Source organism: Halyomorpha halys, unplaced genomic scaffold (assembly GCF_000696795.3).
Source record: "Halyomorpha halys isolate HHAL.00 unplaced genomic scaffold, Hhal_1.1 Scaffold385.1, whole genome shotgun sequence".
Taxonomy (NCBI): Eukaryota; Metazoa; Arthropoda; class Insecta; order Hemiptera; family Pentatomidae; genus Halyomorpha; species Halyomorpha halys.
The window spans coordinates 761,465-779,977 of NW_027112337.1; the positions used below are offsets into that span (position 1 = coordinate 761,465).

General features: G+C 36.8%; 1 protein-coding gene across 1 annotated transcript in view; it reads right to left on the reverse strand.

Moving 5' to 3' along the window:
• LanB1 (laminin subunit beta-1) overlaps positions 1-18,513 on the reverse strand; it is a gene marked incomplete in the record, with an annotated part of 117,514 nt that overhangs the window by 6,733 nt on the left and 92,268 nt on the right. The window contains 4 exon segments of the mRNA XM_067050256.1: positions 488-646; positions 908-1,049; positions 5,938-6,101; positions 9,346-9,534. Coding sequence (XP_066906357.1) covers positions 488-646; positions 908-1,049; positions 5,938-6,101; positions 9,346-9,534 — 654 coding nt within the window.

An 18,513-nucleotide genomic window follows, 5' to 3' on the forward strand; every position in this document is an offset into this window, starting at 1 on the left:
GGGAAGAGTTCTGTTTGTGGCACCAAGGAGAGATGGTCTCTGGTATGACGGGGTCAACAATTTCTGTCAAGAAGGAAGCCATATTTGATGCTAGGACAGAACAATAAGATTAAGAACAAAGAAGACAGCAGAAATCATCAAAGGAAGATCGCATAGCTTGGTTAGTTTTGTATGCATAATAATAGATACATGTGTAAAATAGATTTTAATTTAAATTAAGAGAAATTATTGTATCTGTATTCTGATTGTCTAGCAACCACACGCCCTGAGATTAAGAGTCTCTCTCTCTCTTTTTATATAATAAAATTAAGAGTCTTTTTTATATTATACAAGTTAAATATAATTCTATTATCCATTTGATATTAGTGTTCTTAATTTGAACCCAAGTATCTTCTTATATTTGAAGAAAGTTTTAAAACGAGTAAAGATTCGTTTTATTTTATTTTTTAATTTTTAAAAAATATTACAATATATATATAAATAGTACCTCCTTTGAAACTTTCTCTGCTTCCACTGACACTTGTTTAGCACCTGTTTCATGTTTAAGAACCTCTACTTGGAGAGTAGTCAAATTTTTAGATGTACCGTTAAGTATTTGGTCTATATTATACGTCTTTGAATTGGCTTCTTCTGTTTCACTTTTTATCTAAAATTAAAATTATATTTGTATATATCAACTAATGTAAAAGTTAAAAATAAAATACTGCATAAATTCAAGGATAGATAGATTTAAACTAAGAATTTTCTAATTAATTATAATAATAATTTAACATTTTTCCAGGAACATTTTCAAAGATCAAAGATAATCAAAAGATTTCTTTGTTGTTCATTAATGTCAGTAGAGCTTTTGACCTACTATTTTCCTCCATTCAACCCCACCAAAACTTAATTATCAGTAGATTAATACCTGTTTCAAATCTTTTTTGGCTGCAGTTATGTCCTCATGAGCAGTATTAATTGCTTGTTCAGCTTCTTCTTGAGCTTCCTTTGCTGCTTTAAGGGCACTAATAACTCTTTGGGCTTTTTCAAGAACTTGCTCAGCTGAAGACCTGCAATTATAAAAATTTAAACTTTTAGATTATCATTAAATACACCACAATGGAAAAGTGACCTAGGATTAAAATTTTAAATATTTCATGGTGGTAAAGCACAATAAAGAGACATGGTCTCTAACTAATTTTTTTTATTCTAAATTTCTGAATGCCTATCTTGGCTAGTAAAATATGGTAAACTAAGAATAGACAACAGAGCTTGCTACAGAGAAAACAGAACTATACTGAGATTGCGATTATTTCTGAAGGATAGCCTTTTAAATAAAGAAAAAAGACTTGGAATAATTATAAACCAGAAATGTAATGAGAGGATGAAGCAATTAAAGTTATTATATATATTATACAATAATATTATATATTATATACAACATAAAATTATCAGAGGTGTATTTTTTTTAAAATCCTACATAAATAAATTCTAGTTAATGATTGGAGAAGTTTGTCGGGGGGTGCAGTCAGCAAAGAACAACATAAATAAACAAAACCATATTTATTTATTTTATGCCGACGTTTCGACCTGAATTTCTGGTCTTCATCAGGGGTTATGGCGTAGAAGGTAGGCCTGTAACTGCGGTTGTTCTTTGCTGACCGCACCCCTCGACAAACTTCTCCAATCATTAATCTACGGTCAACTATCTACACCTCATTTCAAATTCTAGTTAAGGTTCTGAACTTCAAAAAATACTTAATAATTTAAAAAATATTGAAAATTTGCAATAACATGGCAATATTGAAAGAAAATACCAAGTTATTATAACTAGAGTCAATTCATTATTATCGATGATGTTGTTTATTACTGTTATTATTACAATTGGTGCAATGATGGCAAAATTGAAAGAAAATACCAAGTTATTATAACTACAGTCAATTCATGATTATCGATGATGTTGTTTATTCTACATATTTTTTTTATTTTTATAAATACACACAAAAATGATGTATTACTGGTTAATAAACTTTCTTTGTAGAAAAGTGGATTGAAAAATAAAAAAAAGTCTTAACAAAAAAACAAAAACAATCAACTAATAATTTTCAAAAACCGAAATTATTTTATTTCCTATTTATTCATATTCATTTTAACCTGTGTAATACCGCAGGGGTCCCTAATGACTCCACAATCTTTTTTTCTAGTGACGCCATCTAAATAACGTGACGCCTAAGGAGCAATTTATTCTTTGTTTCTGATTTTTCCTTTTTTTTCCTTTTGCGATTATATAAATATATTTTTTTTACTTCAACTCACCCCCTTCTCCACTGAGCGTGGGCAAGAATAAACGATAAATATATAACTAAAGATAAATCAAACTTTGCGGTTATATAGTCTAGCGTCCAGCGTGGGGCTTATTTAAAGGCAGGATCAGCGGACTGGGCATGCGGGAGTACAGCATTATTCCTGTGCCAATGCATGCCAGAACCTGTATCCTGTATAAAATTAAACTCAAGATGCTGCCTCTTTGGCACTTATGTTTCAGGGACTTGGCAGCAGTGAACTTGGCCCTAAGAGGGAACCCATAGGGAGGTGATATTTGCCTCTGGCTATCTCCCATATGAAGAGGCCATTCCAACAGCGGCCTTGAGGAAGATGGTGGATGGGCTGGCTGGGAAGGATGAGGTAGTGGTTTCCATGGACGCCAATGCCCATCATTGGCTCTGGGGGAGTACAGAGAGGTGTCTCTTTTAAAGTATCTTTTAGGGCATGACTTAGAGGTCCTCAACAGAGGTAGCAAGGCTACCTTTGTCAATAGGGTGAGGGCGGAAGTCATAGATATAACCATAGCCACTAGTCGAGTAGGTCCGATGATCAAGAACTGGCACGTCTCGGATGAAGAGTCATGCTCAGACCATTGGTACATCAGGTATGACTTAACAACATGTGACATGACCGAGTCGGTGTACAGGAATCCAAAGTTGACGAATTGGGATTCCTACTGTACCCAACTTGAGGAAGAGGTCAAGAGTTGTCCAGGAACACCTGGCAGCTTGAATGTCTTAATACGTCCTTAACGGATGCGATCATAAGATCCTACACTGATAACAACAGTGTATGCAGGATCCAAACCAACAGGAATACGACCTGGTGGAATGAGGAATTGGCAAGGCTGAGAGGACTCACAAGGAGACTCTTCAACACAGCGAAAATAACAGGCTATTGGGACACTTATAAAGCTGTGAGGAAGGCTAAAAAGAGGGGCATGGAGGAGATTCTGCAATGATGTTAATGAAGCTCCCTCCACGTTCAGAATCAATAGGATTCTATCCAGGGACTCCAATTCTGAGGTGGGAACCCTGGAGGCTCTGGCACGCTCACACTTCCCAGGGTGTGCACTGAAAAAAGAAAATGACACAACCCCCACTATAGAGAGCTGCACTTGTAGTGGACATAAGTGGGTCGAGGCAAATAGGATTGTCAACTCTGGCAAGGTTGAGGGGGCGATTAGATCTTTCTCGCCCTTTAAATCAGCCGGTACGGATGGAAGTTTTCCGGCCTTATTACAAAAAGGCCTACCGGTCTTGAAACCATACTTCTTAGCTTTGCTAAGGGGGAATTCAGCACTGAGTCACATTCCATGTAGCTGGAGAGTGTTGAAGGTGTGCTATATACCCAAACCAGGGGAAGCTTCTTATGACAACCCCAAGACATATAGACCTATCTGTCTGACATCCTTCTTAATGAAGACACTTGAGAAGGTTCTGGACATACTAGGGAAACTAAACTGGTAGAGAGACCACTACACAGCGCTCAATTTGCCTATCAATCCGGGAAATCCTGTGAGAATGCTTTACACCATTTTGTATCCAGGGTTGAAAAGAGTTTTGCCTATAAGGAGATTATGGCTGGTGTCTTCATTGACATTGAAGGCGCCTTTGATCGTACTCCTTACAGAACCATGGCAAGAGCCATGGAAATGAAAGGGGTGGGACAACTTTCTTTCAACTGGATCAATGCGATGTTGGAAGGAAGATTGCTCAAGTCAGAGCTAGGACACACAAGGTGTGGATGAAGCCCGCTGGTGGCTGTCCGCAGGGTGGAGTGCTATTTCCTCTCCTGTGGTGTATAGTGGTGGACACCTTACTTATCAGATTTAATAAGGCAAGTTTTTACACGCAGGGATATGCTGATGATATCGCTGTGCTGATAAAAGGCAAATTCCCAGAAATTATCTCAGGATTGCTTCTAACATCGGTGGACCTTATGAATGGATGGTGCCAGGAATATGGTCTGAGCATCAATCCTCAAAAGGTCAGTCTTTGTGTCTTCACTAACAGACGGAACATTGCAATCAGGTCGCCACATCTCAAGCTTGGCTTGGGAAACTTCAGAGACTGGCGTGCCTCATGATAACGGGTGCCATAAGCACTACTCCTTCTGCAGCAATGGAGGTTCTTCTGAACATTAAACCTCTGCATATAGAGATTGAAGCTCAAGCCCTTAGCTCTGCATATAGGCTTATGAAACTAGGAACGAACTACCATTCCCTAACTTATGAGGGACATGGCAGACTGTTCAGGAGGATCAATGAAGACGGGATCCTGGCTATACATTCTCATCATCAGGTGAAGAAATACAAGAACACTTACTTTGTGTAATGATTGAAGGGTCTACTCCACACAAGCCATGTAATGGGATAAACTGCTACACAGACAGATCCCTAATGGAACAAGGACCTGGAGCAGGGATATGGAGGATGGACATGCCTAATCAAGGCACATCCATCTCGTTAGGAAAACACCACAGTATTCCAGGCTGAGGTGTTGCAATAAATGTCAGTGCCCAGAATTTAATAAAAGAGGGCACAAGGGAAAGGCTAATTACGATTTAGACGGACAGACAGGCAGCCATCCATGCGCTGGATAACTAGGAGGAGTGTAAGGCTAACTTGAATGCTCTCTCCTTGGCCAAGGTGCGGGTGGAATGGGTGCCTGGACATAAAGGTATTAAAGGTAATGAGCGAGTGGACTACCTAGCAAGGATCCGCTCCTTTTATACCTGACCCCATATGTGGGATTAGTCTCAACCACGTGCCAAGAGGCACATCAAAAAGATTGCTGAGAGCAAGGCTGGGTTACTCTGGAGAAGTACCAGAGGAATGGAACAATCAAAAATGTTTCTCAAGGGATCCTGCTCGAAGTAGCTGTCTTCTTAATATGGATAGGAGTATTTTAAGATGGGTGACTAGTCTATATACGGGACATTGTCAGACATCTCTATAAAATGAGATGGATAGAGTCCCCTATCTGCAGGTTCTGCAGGAAGGATGAAGAGACTGCTTACCACATCATTTACAGATGTGATGTAGTGGCAAGAACACGATTCATCTTCGGTAAGGATTGTATCTTGGACGCCAAACTTTGCGAGACAGTGGATCATTATAAAGTGTCCAGATTTGCAAAGGCAATTGGCCTGTTTTGAGCAGAGGAGGGACGGTGTACAATAGGCCCTCTGTGGCCGCGGTGCTTCTTTGCCAGAAGAAAAAAAAAACAAGATATCATGTCGATACTAGGATTAATAAAATGAGTAGGAAATGCAAAAATTCTATTGAGAGTAAAAAAGGACCCCTCTGGAACTATGTGTTGCTAGTTACTCATTGTAAATTAATTACATATTTGATGTGGTGTAATGTGTTTTTTAGAGGTTTCTACAACCATTTTTTATGTGAGGGTTATCCATGCAATTATGCCATTAAATCCCACAGAAAATGGGGAATTGTCTAACTAATATCCTTAAAAATTACAAATTCAGTTCACATAACTTCAATAATGTTAAACATTGGCCCAAATTAGATTAAATATAAAGCCAAATAAATATTCTAAAAAGTTTATCTGAGAGCATGCAAAAATTCATAACAAAATATTTTTTTATACATAGAGTTTATGATTTTCTTACTTAGCCTCGTCAGCTTTTATTTTCAAATTATTTGCCAGAGTTTGATTTTGTTTTGTATCCTCCAGTATGGAATTGATATTAGGAAGAGACCCAATTGTTTCATTGATCTTATCAGCTAATTCCTTTATTTGCTGTGGTTTCAATTGAATATTCAAATTTAAAGCCTAAAGAAAAATACATCAGCAATGCTATTATTAAGTACTATTATCATTTTAATCATAATTGTAAAGACTAATTGGGTTATAACATAATAAAAATAAGGTAATTATAAGGATGGTGATATCATCATATTTGTAATATTAATATTTTTTTTACACACTATTTACACTAATATTTGATATCAGTCATTACCAGAAATATTGAATGTTTCTGAAAATGATTAGGTATGAATAAATACGTTCCCATGTCAACACAAATATGAATTTGGACTGAGTTAAAAAAATAATAAATATATTAAATTTTCACAGTTTAAAATTAAGTTATAATGAGGAAAAGTAAATATCAAAGGAATCATTAAAAAAGTAAAGTAAATTATGCAACATAAGGTATAATAGAGAGATTTAGTATTGTTGTTTTTTGTTTTTTTTAGTAACTGATTTTGACTTATATATTTTTCCTAATTATAAAAATTACATCTCCTGTATGGAAGGCATCCTTTTTTGAATGCCTACTAGATAACAAGTCACACAAGAATTATTCTTACAAGAGCAATTACTTCATACAATAATGAGCAAACTTCAGTAATTTCTTAACAAATATTCATTTCTCCCAAAAAGCACTAATATTTTCCTCCCAACAAAATGAAAATTATTTTTAAGAATTTGCTATGATGACAAAAATACAAAAATTATTAGTATATAATTATCAAATTTGGATAATTATCTACACTGTAAGTGATACTAATGGCCTGGAAATCATTGGAAGAACTGACATAGTGGTTGAAGAACTTACGCATTTCTTTAGAAAATACAGCAAAAAAATATAGGATCACTGTTAGCTTTATGTACACAAAATATATGTTATAGGGACTGCCTTACAGCACAAGAAGACAAAGTTATCCTTCGAGCTGACATTGGTATATATGGTGATCAATAATATAAACTTTATTTCATGTTTTTTTTTTTTTTTTAATACCAAAACAGAATTAACAAACACTTATATTTAATCATATATATCGCTCGAGAAAATATTTCTAATTCTTGATTTTCGCAAAATTTTAATATTTTTAAGAAATAAATTTTATTTTATTAATCATTAATTATTACATTTATCAATCATTAATTTTATTTGTATTAATAATTTTTTAGGAATAATTTATTAATCCAAAACTATAGCTTAAAGATGAAAGCATTACTTTCATGTAACATTCTATACTGAGTGCATCGATGAGCTCAGAGATATAAAGGACACTCTTCAGAAGCAGTCAGAGCTTTCTTTTGAAAATTTAGAAAGGCTAGAGAAGATCGAAGCTCTCCTGGACCAGTAGAAGATTAAAATCGAAGGATTGTCCTTAGAAAACAACAATCTTAAAGCTAAAATATGTGACCTTGAGGTTAGAATTAATCAGGTGGAACAGAATCACCTAAATAATACTGTAGAGATTAGGGGAATTCCTGAGAAGCAGGGAGAGACTGTACTGGGAACGGTTCTCCGTATTGGTGCAGGCCTGGGCGTGAAGCTGTGTCCGGACGATCTAGTATTTTTAGTTTAATTGTATTTGATTTTTTATCATTTTTGTTTTCTTTTATTTATTATCAGAAGTGTTTGCCATCTTATGTTATATGATATGAAATGGTTTTATTTTATTTGTTCAATCATTATTTTATATATTTTGTTAATTATTGTTGCTCATTTTTATTTTTTCAAATTAATTATTATATTATATTTTATGATGTATAATTTCAGTTTTAATTTGTATTTTACTCTAAGGCTCTAAAGCCTAATTTAGACACCTGTATATTATTCTAAAGGGATCAATACCAGAATAAATAAAGAATATTATTAATTATGAGAGATAGTTGACCGTGGATGACGTTCATAATTATGAGAGATAGTTGACCGTGTTTTACTCTCTCGTAATGTTTCCTCTTAAAAAACACTTATTCATTCTTGTAACAGCTTTTTTAATTCAGATTTGGCGCTGTATCCATTAGGCATTTGATTTTCAAGCTAACAGATTCGTTTTATTCTTTTTTTTTTCTTTCCCCTTTCTTTATTTTCCATCCCTTCTTTTCACCACTTTTATCCATTTTCCTTACCCACGTTATACGTTATGTTCACTATATTATTATTGGTGTTTTCAAAATTTTTTATTTTATTTTTTTTCCTATTCATTTCTTATGGTATACTTTACTTATATTTTGCCTATTATTGTTACATATATTTTCTTCCTCTCAATTTTCTTTTTCTTTCCATATTTCAATTTTTAAATTATTAATAACTAATATGTTCATACTTCTTTGCATTATATAACTTCATTTTTATTTCATTTCCTTAATTATGTTATTTTACCCACTTTTTCAACACCTATGTATACATTTTATTTTCCACTTCTCTCATCACTTCATTTTATTAATTCTATTTTGTAAAATTATTCATTTTATGTTATTCTGTTTATACTTTCTTTTTTATTTTCTATACTTACTTTGTTTGTTATCTTGTTCTGTTCTTAGCCCTGAAGAAGGCTAGAAACTCTAGCCGAAATGTTGGCACAATAAAATAGGTTAATACAACTTATTGGTGTTTCTCTTTGACCGCACCCCCAACCATCTTTTCCTCGTAAAGAATATTATTATTATACTTAGACGTTTAACTGATCTATGTTGTTGTTGGTTAGGGCTTTTGGGCGTAAAACCTTAAGGTCATCAACGCCCACGCTTCTCACTTTATAATTCTATTTCAAGATTTGAAATAATTTAATTGCTAAATAAGTTTGAATAATTAATTATTTTAGAATTTTTTAATACATATGACAAACTTTTGGGTTTAGATCTTATTCAAAAGATTATTCCTTTTTAAGAAAATTAAAACCATTTCTATGTTTTTTTGGTCATCATTCAGGGCATCTGAAACACTCGGTCCCACTCCCAATCTACGTAAACTGATCTATGTAACAAGCAGACAAATAAGACCAAGTAATACCCACGCAAACTGGCCAATTTACAACTAATATACAAAATCTTCCTTCGATTTGCTGTCTAAAATAATAATGAGCCCTTTTTGCTTTTCAGAAAAAAAATTACTAATGACTCATGTGCTGGTCAGCTTAAAACATTCTACATAGTTCAAATAGAATACTTATCAGCTACACCAATGTTTTACATTGATTACGAATGATTCTTGATAATTAAAACAATACTGTGAACATAATTTAAAGAGGAATATTTTTTTTAGTAATTTAAAACTCACTTCATTAGCGACATGGCGTATTTCAGAAGGAGATGCTCCTTGAGCTTTAATAAATGAATCAAAATTCTTATTCATTTCAGAAAGCTTAATAACAACATTTTCAAACTGGTTTTTAATATCTTCAGCAGCATTGTAAGCTTTCTTTACTGATTCCATCCCTGCCTCTGTAGCAGCATTAGTACTTGATATCTATAAAAAATACAAAGGTAATAAATAGCTTAAAAACTTAAATGAAAATAAAAGCACTACAAACAAATTTGTAATAGTGTCCATATTTCTCACATTATTTATAAAACACAATAATAAAATGAAGCAATTCACAATTACCTGCCCTGAGAAAATTTATTATAGAATTAAGGTCATTAAAAGTTTATTTTAGGAAAAAATCTCTGAAACACCAAAGAAACTAACTTCATTCTTCGTTAAAGGTTGATCCATTTACAGGCATGTTCCAACAAAGGTTTTTCTTTTCACAATAAATCCAGTTTGTTTACTATCATCCTATTCATGATTAACATGGATTTTGAAAGTGGTGAAAAAACCAAAAATGTATATATATTTTAAACAGCCTTTATTTCCTGACAGGCAGACAATATTAAGTATACTTTTTCCTATACAAAAATCTTTTCTAACCATTCAAATGATTTTAAGGATGTTCGTTTAGAAAAAATGAATATTTTGAACTTAAATTATTAATAATTACAATAAGATTTTATTTATTTTGATATTCTCAGGTAATGTTTCTTTATTAGTTTATTATTTGTATGTAAATAAGTAAATGCTCCAGGTTGATATAAGGACAGTATATTCCAATATACAATGATAAATAAAGTGCTTCTTAACCAAATTAATGTTAACTTATTGTTAATTAACGTTAACAAGTTAACAAATGTGACTTGATTGCAAACCAGGAGGTTCAGTGGACAAGGGCATATTGGAAAAGCAGAGCCACACTATATTTTAAAGCTACAGTAAAAGGCAACATGAATTTGGTACATGCTTAGTAGTCAAAGACAAACAGAGGAAGCTCGTTATAGGATTCAATACTATAAATCCCAGAATTAGGATAAAATGCACACAAGGAAACCTATATAATTACAATATTGTCAATATATATGCACATAAAGAAGTCACAGATTAGAACAAAAAAAGATAGCTTCTATGACATGCTTGAAAGGACCCTCTCTGCATGGGCGGAATACATCATGAAAATAATAGCTAGTGACTTCAACGCTAAAATTGGTAAGAATATATACAAACCAATGAACCACTAATCACATCAATCACATTTCGGTAGACAGAAAAAATTAATACAATTTCAAAAATGTAAGGGTCTTCAGAATTGCCAACATGGATTATGATCACTACCTAAGAATTGTACATATCTATGCCAGGATAAGATGAAGTAAGTCTGATCAATGCAGTGAAAAGATAAAAAGATATAACGTTAGGAAGTTGAAAGATCCTGAAATTCAAGAGAGGTATATAGCAGAACTAGAGAGAAGATTATCAACCAAAATAAGTAAAGGTTCAAATGTTGATTTGCAATGGGATGCCTGTTCCAAAGCACTAGAAGCTGCAGATATGGTGCTTGGATCCTCAAAGAAAGAAATAATATCCTCAAGATTTGATAAGTGGCAACAGATGCAAAATATCTGGCCTAAAAGCTAATGAATTAGAGAGTGTACTGAGCAATTGTATGAAGTATGCCTTCACCTTAATGCCAGGAACACTTCACTTTTGGTTGGCTGGTTGGGTTTGAGTGGACTGTATATAAATGAAAAATAATACATGATTGGATGATAATAAAACTCTATTATATGAATTACACGTGGTGTAGGGGGTGGCCAAAAAAAAATGTATAGTTAGATGGGTTAATAAATTTTGAATGACTGGGCTATGGAAAATTGTAGATATAATGAGGTGATTGGTGATGACGGAGATGTTAGTTGTTGCATTAGGTGGACTTAGTATATTCTCTAGCTTCTGCGTCCCTATCTCTTGAATTCCCTCATTTCTTGATCTCTTTCTCTCTCTCTCCTCTGCTCCAGGGGGGGGGCACCTCTTTACTCACTTATTTTCTTATCGAAGATTGTGAAGAAAAAGAGAAAAAAAGAACTGTGTTGGCAAAATACAAAAACAAGATGGCTCTCTCTCATCGGCCCGGTTACTTTTCTTGCTACCAAGAGCGCTGGAGGAGATGTTGCAGGCTACATGGGCGCCTTTCTGATGGGAGCCCCCCAATTCAATTCAGACCATGTACTACCATATAGTATTGCCTAAATTATGGTAGCCCTTCCAATTCAACCTTTCGGTTGCCGTAGGTTACTCAGAACAGCAGTAAGGACAGAGACAACATTTGCATCATAGGAAGAAGAGACTACAGGAAAAAAAAAAAAGGTTGCCAAAATAGCTTCAGGAGAGTAAAGTCCACCATTGATTACATATTCTCCCTCTGAAAAATCCTTGAAAGAGGAAGGGAATATAACATGAAAAACACACTACTTTTGAATACACTTTATGCCAGCCTATGATACCATGAATCAACATTTTTAAAGGCATGAAAAACCTTAATATACAAGATAAGTTGTCGAAGCATTCATATAGACAGATGTGTAAGGTTGGTCGGTTACAATGGTACTCCAGTCTGATAACTACTCCCCAGAAGGTCCTCGACATAGGATATTCAGGAATTTTCATAAGAAATAAGTAAGAATCGACCGTGTTAGGGGATAAGCCTTAGACACCGATGCAGGTAAATGAGAGGATTAGTAGGCTAGCAGATAGGTAACAGTTCTAGTTGCTGGGATCAGCCAGAGGGACTAGAACTGTAGACAGGATACAGCAGGACTAGTTGCTGGGATCAGATGGACCAGCACTGCTGATAGGGCAGGTGATGATTCTAGAGTTGTTTACTGACTGCTGAGTAGAGAGAACATGTCCAGTGAGTTTTGTTAGTTTTTTTGCGTATTAAAGTACTTGTAGAGATATTTTGGAGAACAGGAGTGTGCCAAAACGTTGGTACCGAGGTGTTTTAGTATGGAGTGTAATTTTAACAAATTTCACCGAATAGTTTTGGCCGAATTTAGGAAAAGAGTGGGGCCACGAGGTGGTTAGAAGATAGTCCCCGTAAGAGAACCAGGACCCTAGCTGATGGAATCAGGAGGTACTTGACTCACACTAAAATCAGTTTACAGAACCAAGAGCACATCAACCAAAAAATTGGTGAAATCAGGGACATTGTGGTTGGACTGGAGGCCAAATGGCACTCCGTTCCTGGTATAGTTAGGGAGGTGGTCCGGGAAGCCCTATACACCGACCAGCTATATAGTATAATTACGGACAAGATAGCAGAAATGGTGGCTCCAGGAATAGTGAAGACGAAGGGGGAAGCCCTCCAGGGATATGAGAATGAGGTGTCTCCTACCTCTGAAAGGGTCAGCGAGGCTAAGCCACAGAAGAAGACACAGTGGAAAGAACCCAAAGGTAGAAAGGAGCCACCAGTACCAAAATTTCATGACACTGCCCCAGCTCCAGTGTCCCTGAAAGGGAGTAAGAACCCCATATGCCGGGGCAGGAATATGATGGAGGATTCAAGTGAGGATGATGAGGTGTATAGGGCGGTTCCGGGCCCAAGCGATCCCCAAGCAAAGCACGATGCTGGCAAGAAGGATTGGGTCCAGGTAAAGAGGAAAAAGGGAAGAAGGAGGAGCAAAAAGAGGAGAAGAAGGGCAAGCTGATGTTCGCCGGTGTTCTTGCCAGTATCCCATAGGTACCTAGAAAGGCAGGGGAGACTGTCACTTATGTGACAGTCAAAGGCAGCGGATAAGGGTGGTCTCCGAGTCAAGAGGAACTGAAGCAGATAGGAGTCTCTTCCAAAATGGTGAGAGTCACCAATGGTAATGCAGTCCTGATAAGGACAGAGGGTGCGGACCAAGCAAAGAGACTCCTAGAATAAAGTTATTTTTTCATTCATTCATTTAGAATGGGGCCAGCTGAAGCAGGGAGGACTCGAGGCGAAGCTGGCGATGGCGAGGGGGCCCCGCCTCGAAGTTAAAGGAGTGCCAAAGCACTGCGATGAGAAGATCTTGGTTAAGTACCTGTGGGACAAGAGTGGCCTCGGAAATGTCAGAGAGGAGGACAAGGTGGAGTGGATGAGACCCTGCTTCTCCACTCCTGTTAGGGGTGGGCTATCGATGATGTGGGTGGTGGAAGTCCACCAGTCAGTGAGGCTTACCCTGATGAACTTGTCCGCAGCCGACACAACGACAGGATGGTGGGGCATGACCATCAGAGACTGCCTCGACCTCCTGCTGCCTGCAGTGTCAGAAGTATAGACACCCTGCCAAGGCATGCCCAGAGGACCTGGCGTGTAAGTGGTGTCTTGGCACGGGGCATAAAATCAAAGAATGCCCAGCAAAGAAGAAGGGACTGACACTGCGCTGCAGAAACTGTAGTGAGCAAGGCAGAGAGGAGAAAGATCTCCAACACTGTTTGGGCACCAGGGAATGCCCGCTACATCTGGAGAAGATGGTCGTGGAGGTGAAAAGAACGCACTATGCGTAGGCTGCAGATCCTGCAGGTCAATATGGGTCGAAGACGAGTGGTCATGGACGGTTTCTTCTAGGCGACATGTACGATGAAACTAGGGCGAAGGAGATCCTTCCCCACCTTATGTAACATGCCGCTTGATCTGCTGTGGTGAATTGCTTCAGTTCCATAACGTCTAGAGAGGGATTAACTATTACGATTGCCGCTCTAGGCCTCCTCTCACCACTGCCCAAAGCGACCACCCTCGATGCCACACTAAACCCTGTAACCATATTGTTGCGACAACATGGTTCCTGGTACACACCAACGCACACATACACTGGTACACACCAACGCACAGACGCCAGAGGGAAACTGATGGAAGAGAGTGTGGCTAGGTGTCAGCTTGTCGTTATGAATGAGCCCTCTGGCCCCACATTCGTGTGTGCGAGGGGCCAGAGTTGGATAGACGTGACACTGGCCACGGCTCCCATGGCGAAGCGAATAGCGGACTGGGCCCTAAGGTCAGACACGAGCTCCGACCACCGGGTCATAGCCTTCAGTGTAGTGGAGGAGGAAGGCAGAGCCCTAGTGGAGGAAAGGAGCTTTGTGACCCGATCGGCGAACTGGAGGGAATATTGGTGGATAGAGAATGGGAAGAGGTGGCGCCGATGGAGGAAGAGTCAGGAATTGACCACAGAGTGGCAACCCTGACGGGCGCCATCACCCAAGCGGCCAATATTACCCGTCAGCACCGCAAGGCGAGAGCACCCGGTCCGGTCACATGGTGGACACAGCTGAAGAGAGAGTACTATAGGGCCAGGCGCAGGTACCAGGAGTGCAGAGATGAAGAGAGGAAAGCTGCACTCCGAGAAGAAAACCGGACGGATGCGGACCAGGCGTATTGGACTTACCAGATGGATGCCGCTGGATAAGGTGTAGCCCCATCTTAAGGCACTCAACCGAGTACTGGGCTGCACCATGCTTTTAGAAAATTGTTCCCAAAAAAAATTAAATGGTCCCACCATTAATTATGTTCATATTTATTAAAATAAAGTTTACAAAAAAAAGAAAAAAGATGTTTATTGGCAGCAGTGGCATGCGCAATCCTAACGCACTACTCCACTTTTGCCGAACCCCGTATGGCAGCAATGCCAGGAAGGGGGAACAAAAAAAAAAAAAGTGATGATTCTAGTTGCTGGGACCAGACAGACTAGTACTGCTGAAAGAATAGGTAACAGTTCCTAGTAGCTAGGATCAGCTAAAAAGACTAGAACTGTAACAGGATACAGCAATACTAGTTGCTGGGATCAGCCAGACGGACTAGTATTGCTGAAAAGATAGGTAATAGTTCTATGTGCTGGGATCAGCCAGGTGGACTAAGATAGTTGGATAGGAATAGAAAGCAAAGGAGACTAGGAGAAGGTCTAGTATTGAATAAGCATAATAAAAAAAAAAAAATCAACTCATATATACTGTAGTAATGGTTATCACACCGAACTACCCTGGGCAGAGAGTTATGCTACTCGTGCAATGAATAGGCCTCTTCTGAGGAAGGTGAGTCCAAGAATGACCTTGCCTCTGTTGGGTGCTTATTTAAAGAGCTAGTGCATGTGGCTGTGACCGAGAAGCGGTCTTATCTGATATGCTTAAGGTAGTTTTGTGTTATTTTGGTATGCTTCATTTATTGTTTCATCGACAACACTAAGTAGTACATACAAAATTAATAATATGTGTAAATAACAACATGTTTTTATCAAAGAATGTTATTTATAAATTTGAGGACTTCAGTGAGGCTCGTGGTGGCACATTCTGGTGAGTTCAAGGCAAACTCTGGGGACCTCAGCCTGGCGCATCTCACTACAAAGTTAATAAAGCTGATTAAACTCACCATGAGGAATGTTAGGTGTGTGATGCAAATTAAGGTCAGCCTAATTTATCTCCTTTATTTATCTAATGATGCTCTAGCTTGCCTTCTCTTTAACATGATACTTGAAAAGGCAATCATTCAAGCATACAGATAACAGAACTACCTTAAATAGAACAGAACAGCTTCTTGCATATGCATAAAACATTTACATAGTTGGTCACACGCTTGATGCAATTATCAAAGCTCATATAGCACTTGTATATGCAGTAACATAGCTAGGAATCCACATTAATGAAAGGAAAACAAAGTATATGGTTTCTGGAGCAATATCAGCTCTAGGAGAACCATCACAATGCTACCCTATAAATTTGAAAAGGTAGTGGAATTCGTGAATTTCAAATCTCTGTGACACAAGGTAATAATCCCAAAATTAAGAGAATAGAAGAATTTTGGCTATCAAGAGATGCTACTTTGGTCTCAGGTGGCACTTCAGATCCAGCATGTAGTCAAGAAAGACCAAAATGCATCAATATAAAACACTTATCTGGCCAGTGCTATCATATTGATCAGAAAAGTGGATTATGCCAAAGATTTGTGAATAAGAACTACAAGTATTTAAGAGAAAGATCCTATGGCAGATATTTAGAACAGTTATGACAGATGTTGGTGAAGAAGATTCAATCAAGACATCTATGACCTATTTTGAGAAACAATGTCGCTTGTCATGAAGAGGTGTAGATAGTTGATGGTAGATTACTGATTAGACAAGATGGTCGGGAGAGTCAGCAAAGAAAAACATAAATAAACAAAAAAATATTTATTTATGCCAATGTTTCGACCTGAGTTTCAGGTCTTCATCAGGACTATAAAACAAAAGAGATAACAACCATCATTTAGAGAAACATAAAATTGAAAAGAAATAGTAAACTAAACAATTTGGGCTTATACAAAATAATTTATTGATAATCATGGAATTAGACAGTAGCAGATTGATAACAGTGAAAGAAGAAATATAATATTATGTAGGTAAGAAGATATGTAAGTAGTGTCTAAAAAACTGAAAAACAAATTTGAATCTACAAATTGAACAATAAGACAGAAAATGAAATATAGTGAGTGATATATATGTATACATGTATAAAATAAGAAAAAGGTAGAATAAGAAATATAGAGAATGGGAAATGAATAATATGAGAACGAGAGAAGAAATTTACAGTCAAGCGGGGAATGTTGGCTAAAACTGATTGATTTGAAGAAAGCCACACTAGAGCGAGCGACAGAAGGACAAGGATTGATTCACTAGAAACCTAACTGAAAGCAAATAAGATATCAATGATTTTATTAGGATTCAGTATTAAGAGGAGGTCGTCAAAATATTTGTTGATAAAAATTATATCATTAGGAAACTGTGGAATAACGGAGTTGAGTAAATCGTGAAGTATGGAGATGTGTGTGTTGTGTGACATTCACAACTCTTCTCACCTCCGCGATCAATTATCAGGCTTCACCATTCCAGAACACTACATTCTCATTTCCTTTGACGTTAAAAGTTTATTTACCTATATCCCCATTGAAGTCCTAATTTTAGTAGAATCTAACTGGTCAACCATTGAACTGCTTACTTCCCAAGACCTTTCTTCTTACCTCAAGTCTCTCCAACTTTGTTGTAAATCCGGCTACCTCACATTCCATGTTCAATTTTTTAAACAAATTTCAGGCTTGGCTATGGGTAATCCTCTAACCCCGATCTTTCTAATATTGTACTTAATGATTTACTCAACTCCGTTATTCCAGTTTCCTATTGACATAATTTTTATTAAAAAATATGTTGATGACCTCCTCTTAATACTGAACCCTAATAAAATCACCGATATCTTATTTGCTTTCAACTCCTATCATCCGCATTTATGTTTTACAGTTGAATCAGAAACAAACAATTTGCTACCATTTCTTGACCTCCTCATCATAAGAAACACCAATAACACTATATCCACCGATTGGTACACAAAACCAACTTACTCAGGAAGACTTCTAAATTATTACTCCCAACATCCTTACCATCAAAAACTAAACATAGCCAAAAATCTTATTTCCATTGTTGTTTTTCTCTCTCTGATTCTCAATTTCATGATACTAACTCTGTATTAAACAAATTCTCTTAAACAACAACTTCCCTCCTAAAATCATCGACAAACTCATTTAAAATTATAAAAACCGTACCCCTTCTACATAAAATTCTCTACAATATCGTTCCATCCCTTTATAAAGATCATTAACTTATATCCCCTTTCTTTCAGATATTTATAAACAATTACGTTCCTCCATCCCTAACATCCGCCTAATATTTATAGCAAACTGTCCTTTATAGACACCCATCTTAAAGATCCTATTCGACCTCAATACCATTCTCATGTTGAGTACCGTATCCCCTGTTCCACTTCTAATTGTAACGCATCTTACATAGGCGAAACAAAAAATTTACTTAAAGTCCGCATAACCCAGCACAAATATTCTGTCTCCTCCCTTCACTGCTTCAAAATTATCCGGACACAGCTTAACATTCAAACACTCTTTTAATTTTGATATTATCTCCATACTAGCCACTGTTCCTAACCACAACAAATGACTGTTATCTGAAAGCATTTTTATATAATTAGAAGCTTCCCAAGTCAATCACAAAACGGACAAACAAAACCTATCCCTAGCCTATTCTCAAATATTTAATTTATTAAAGCACCTGTAATTTATTTTATTTTACCTATTATTAT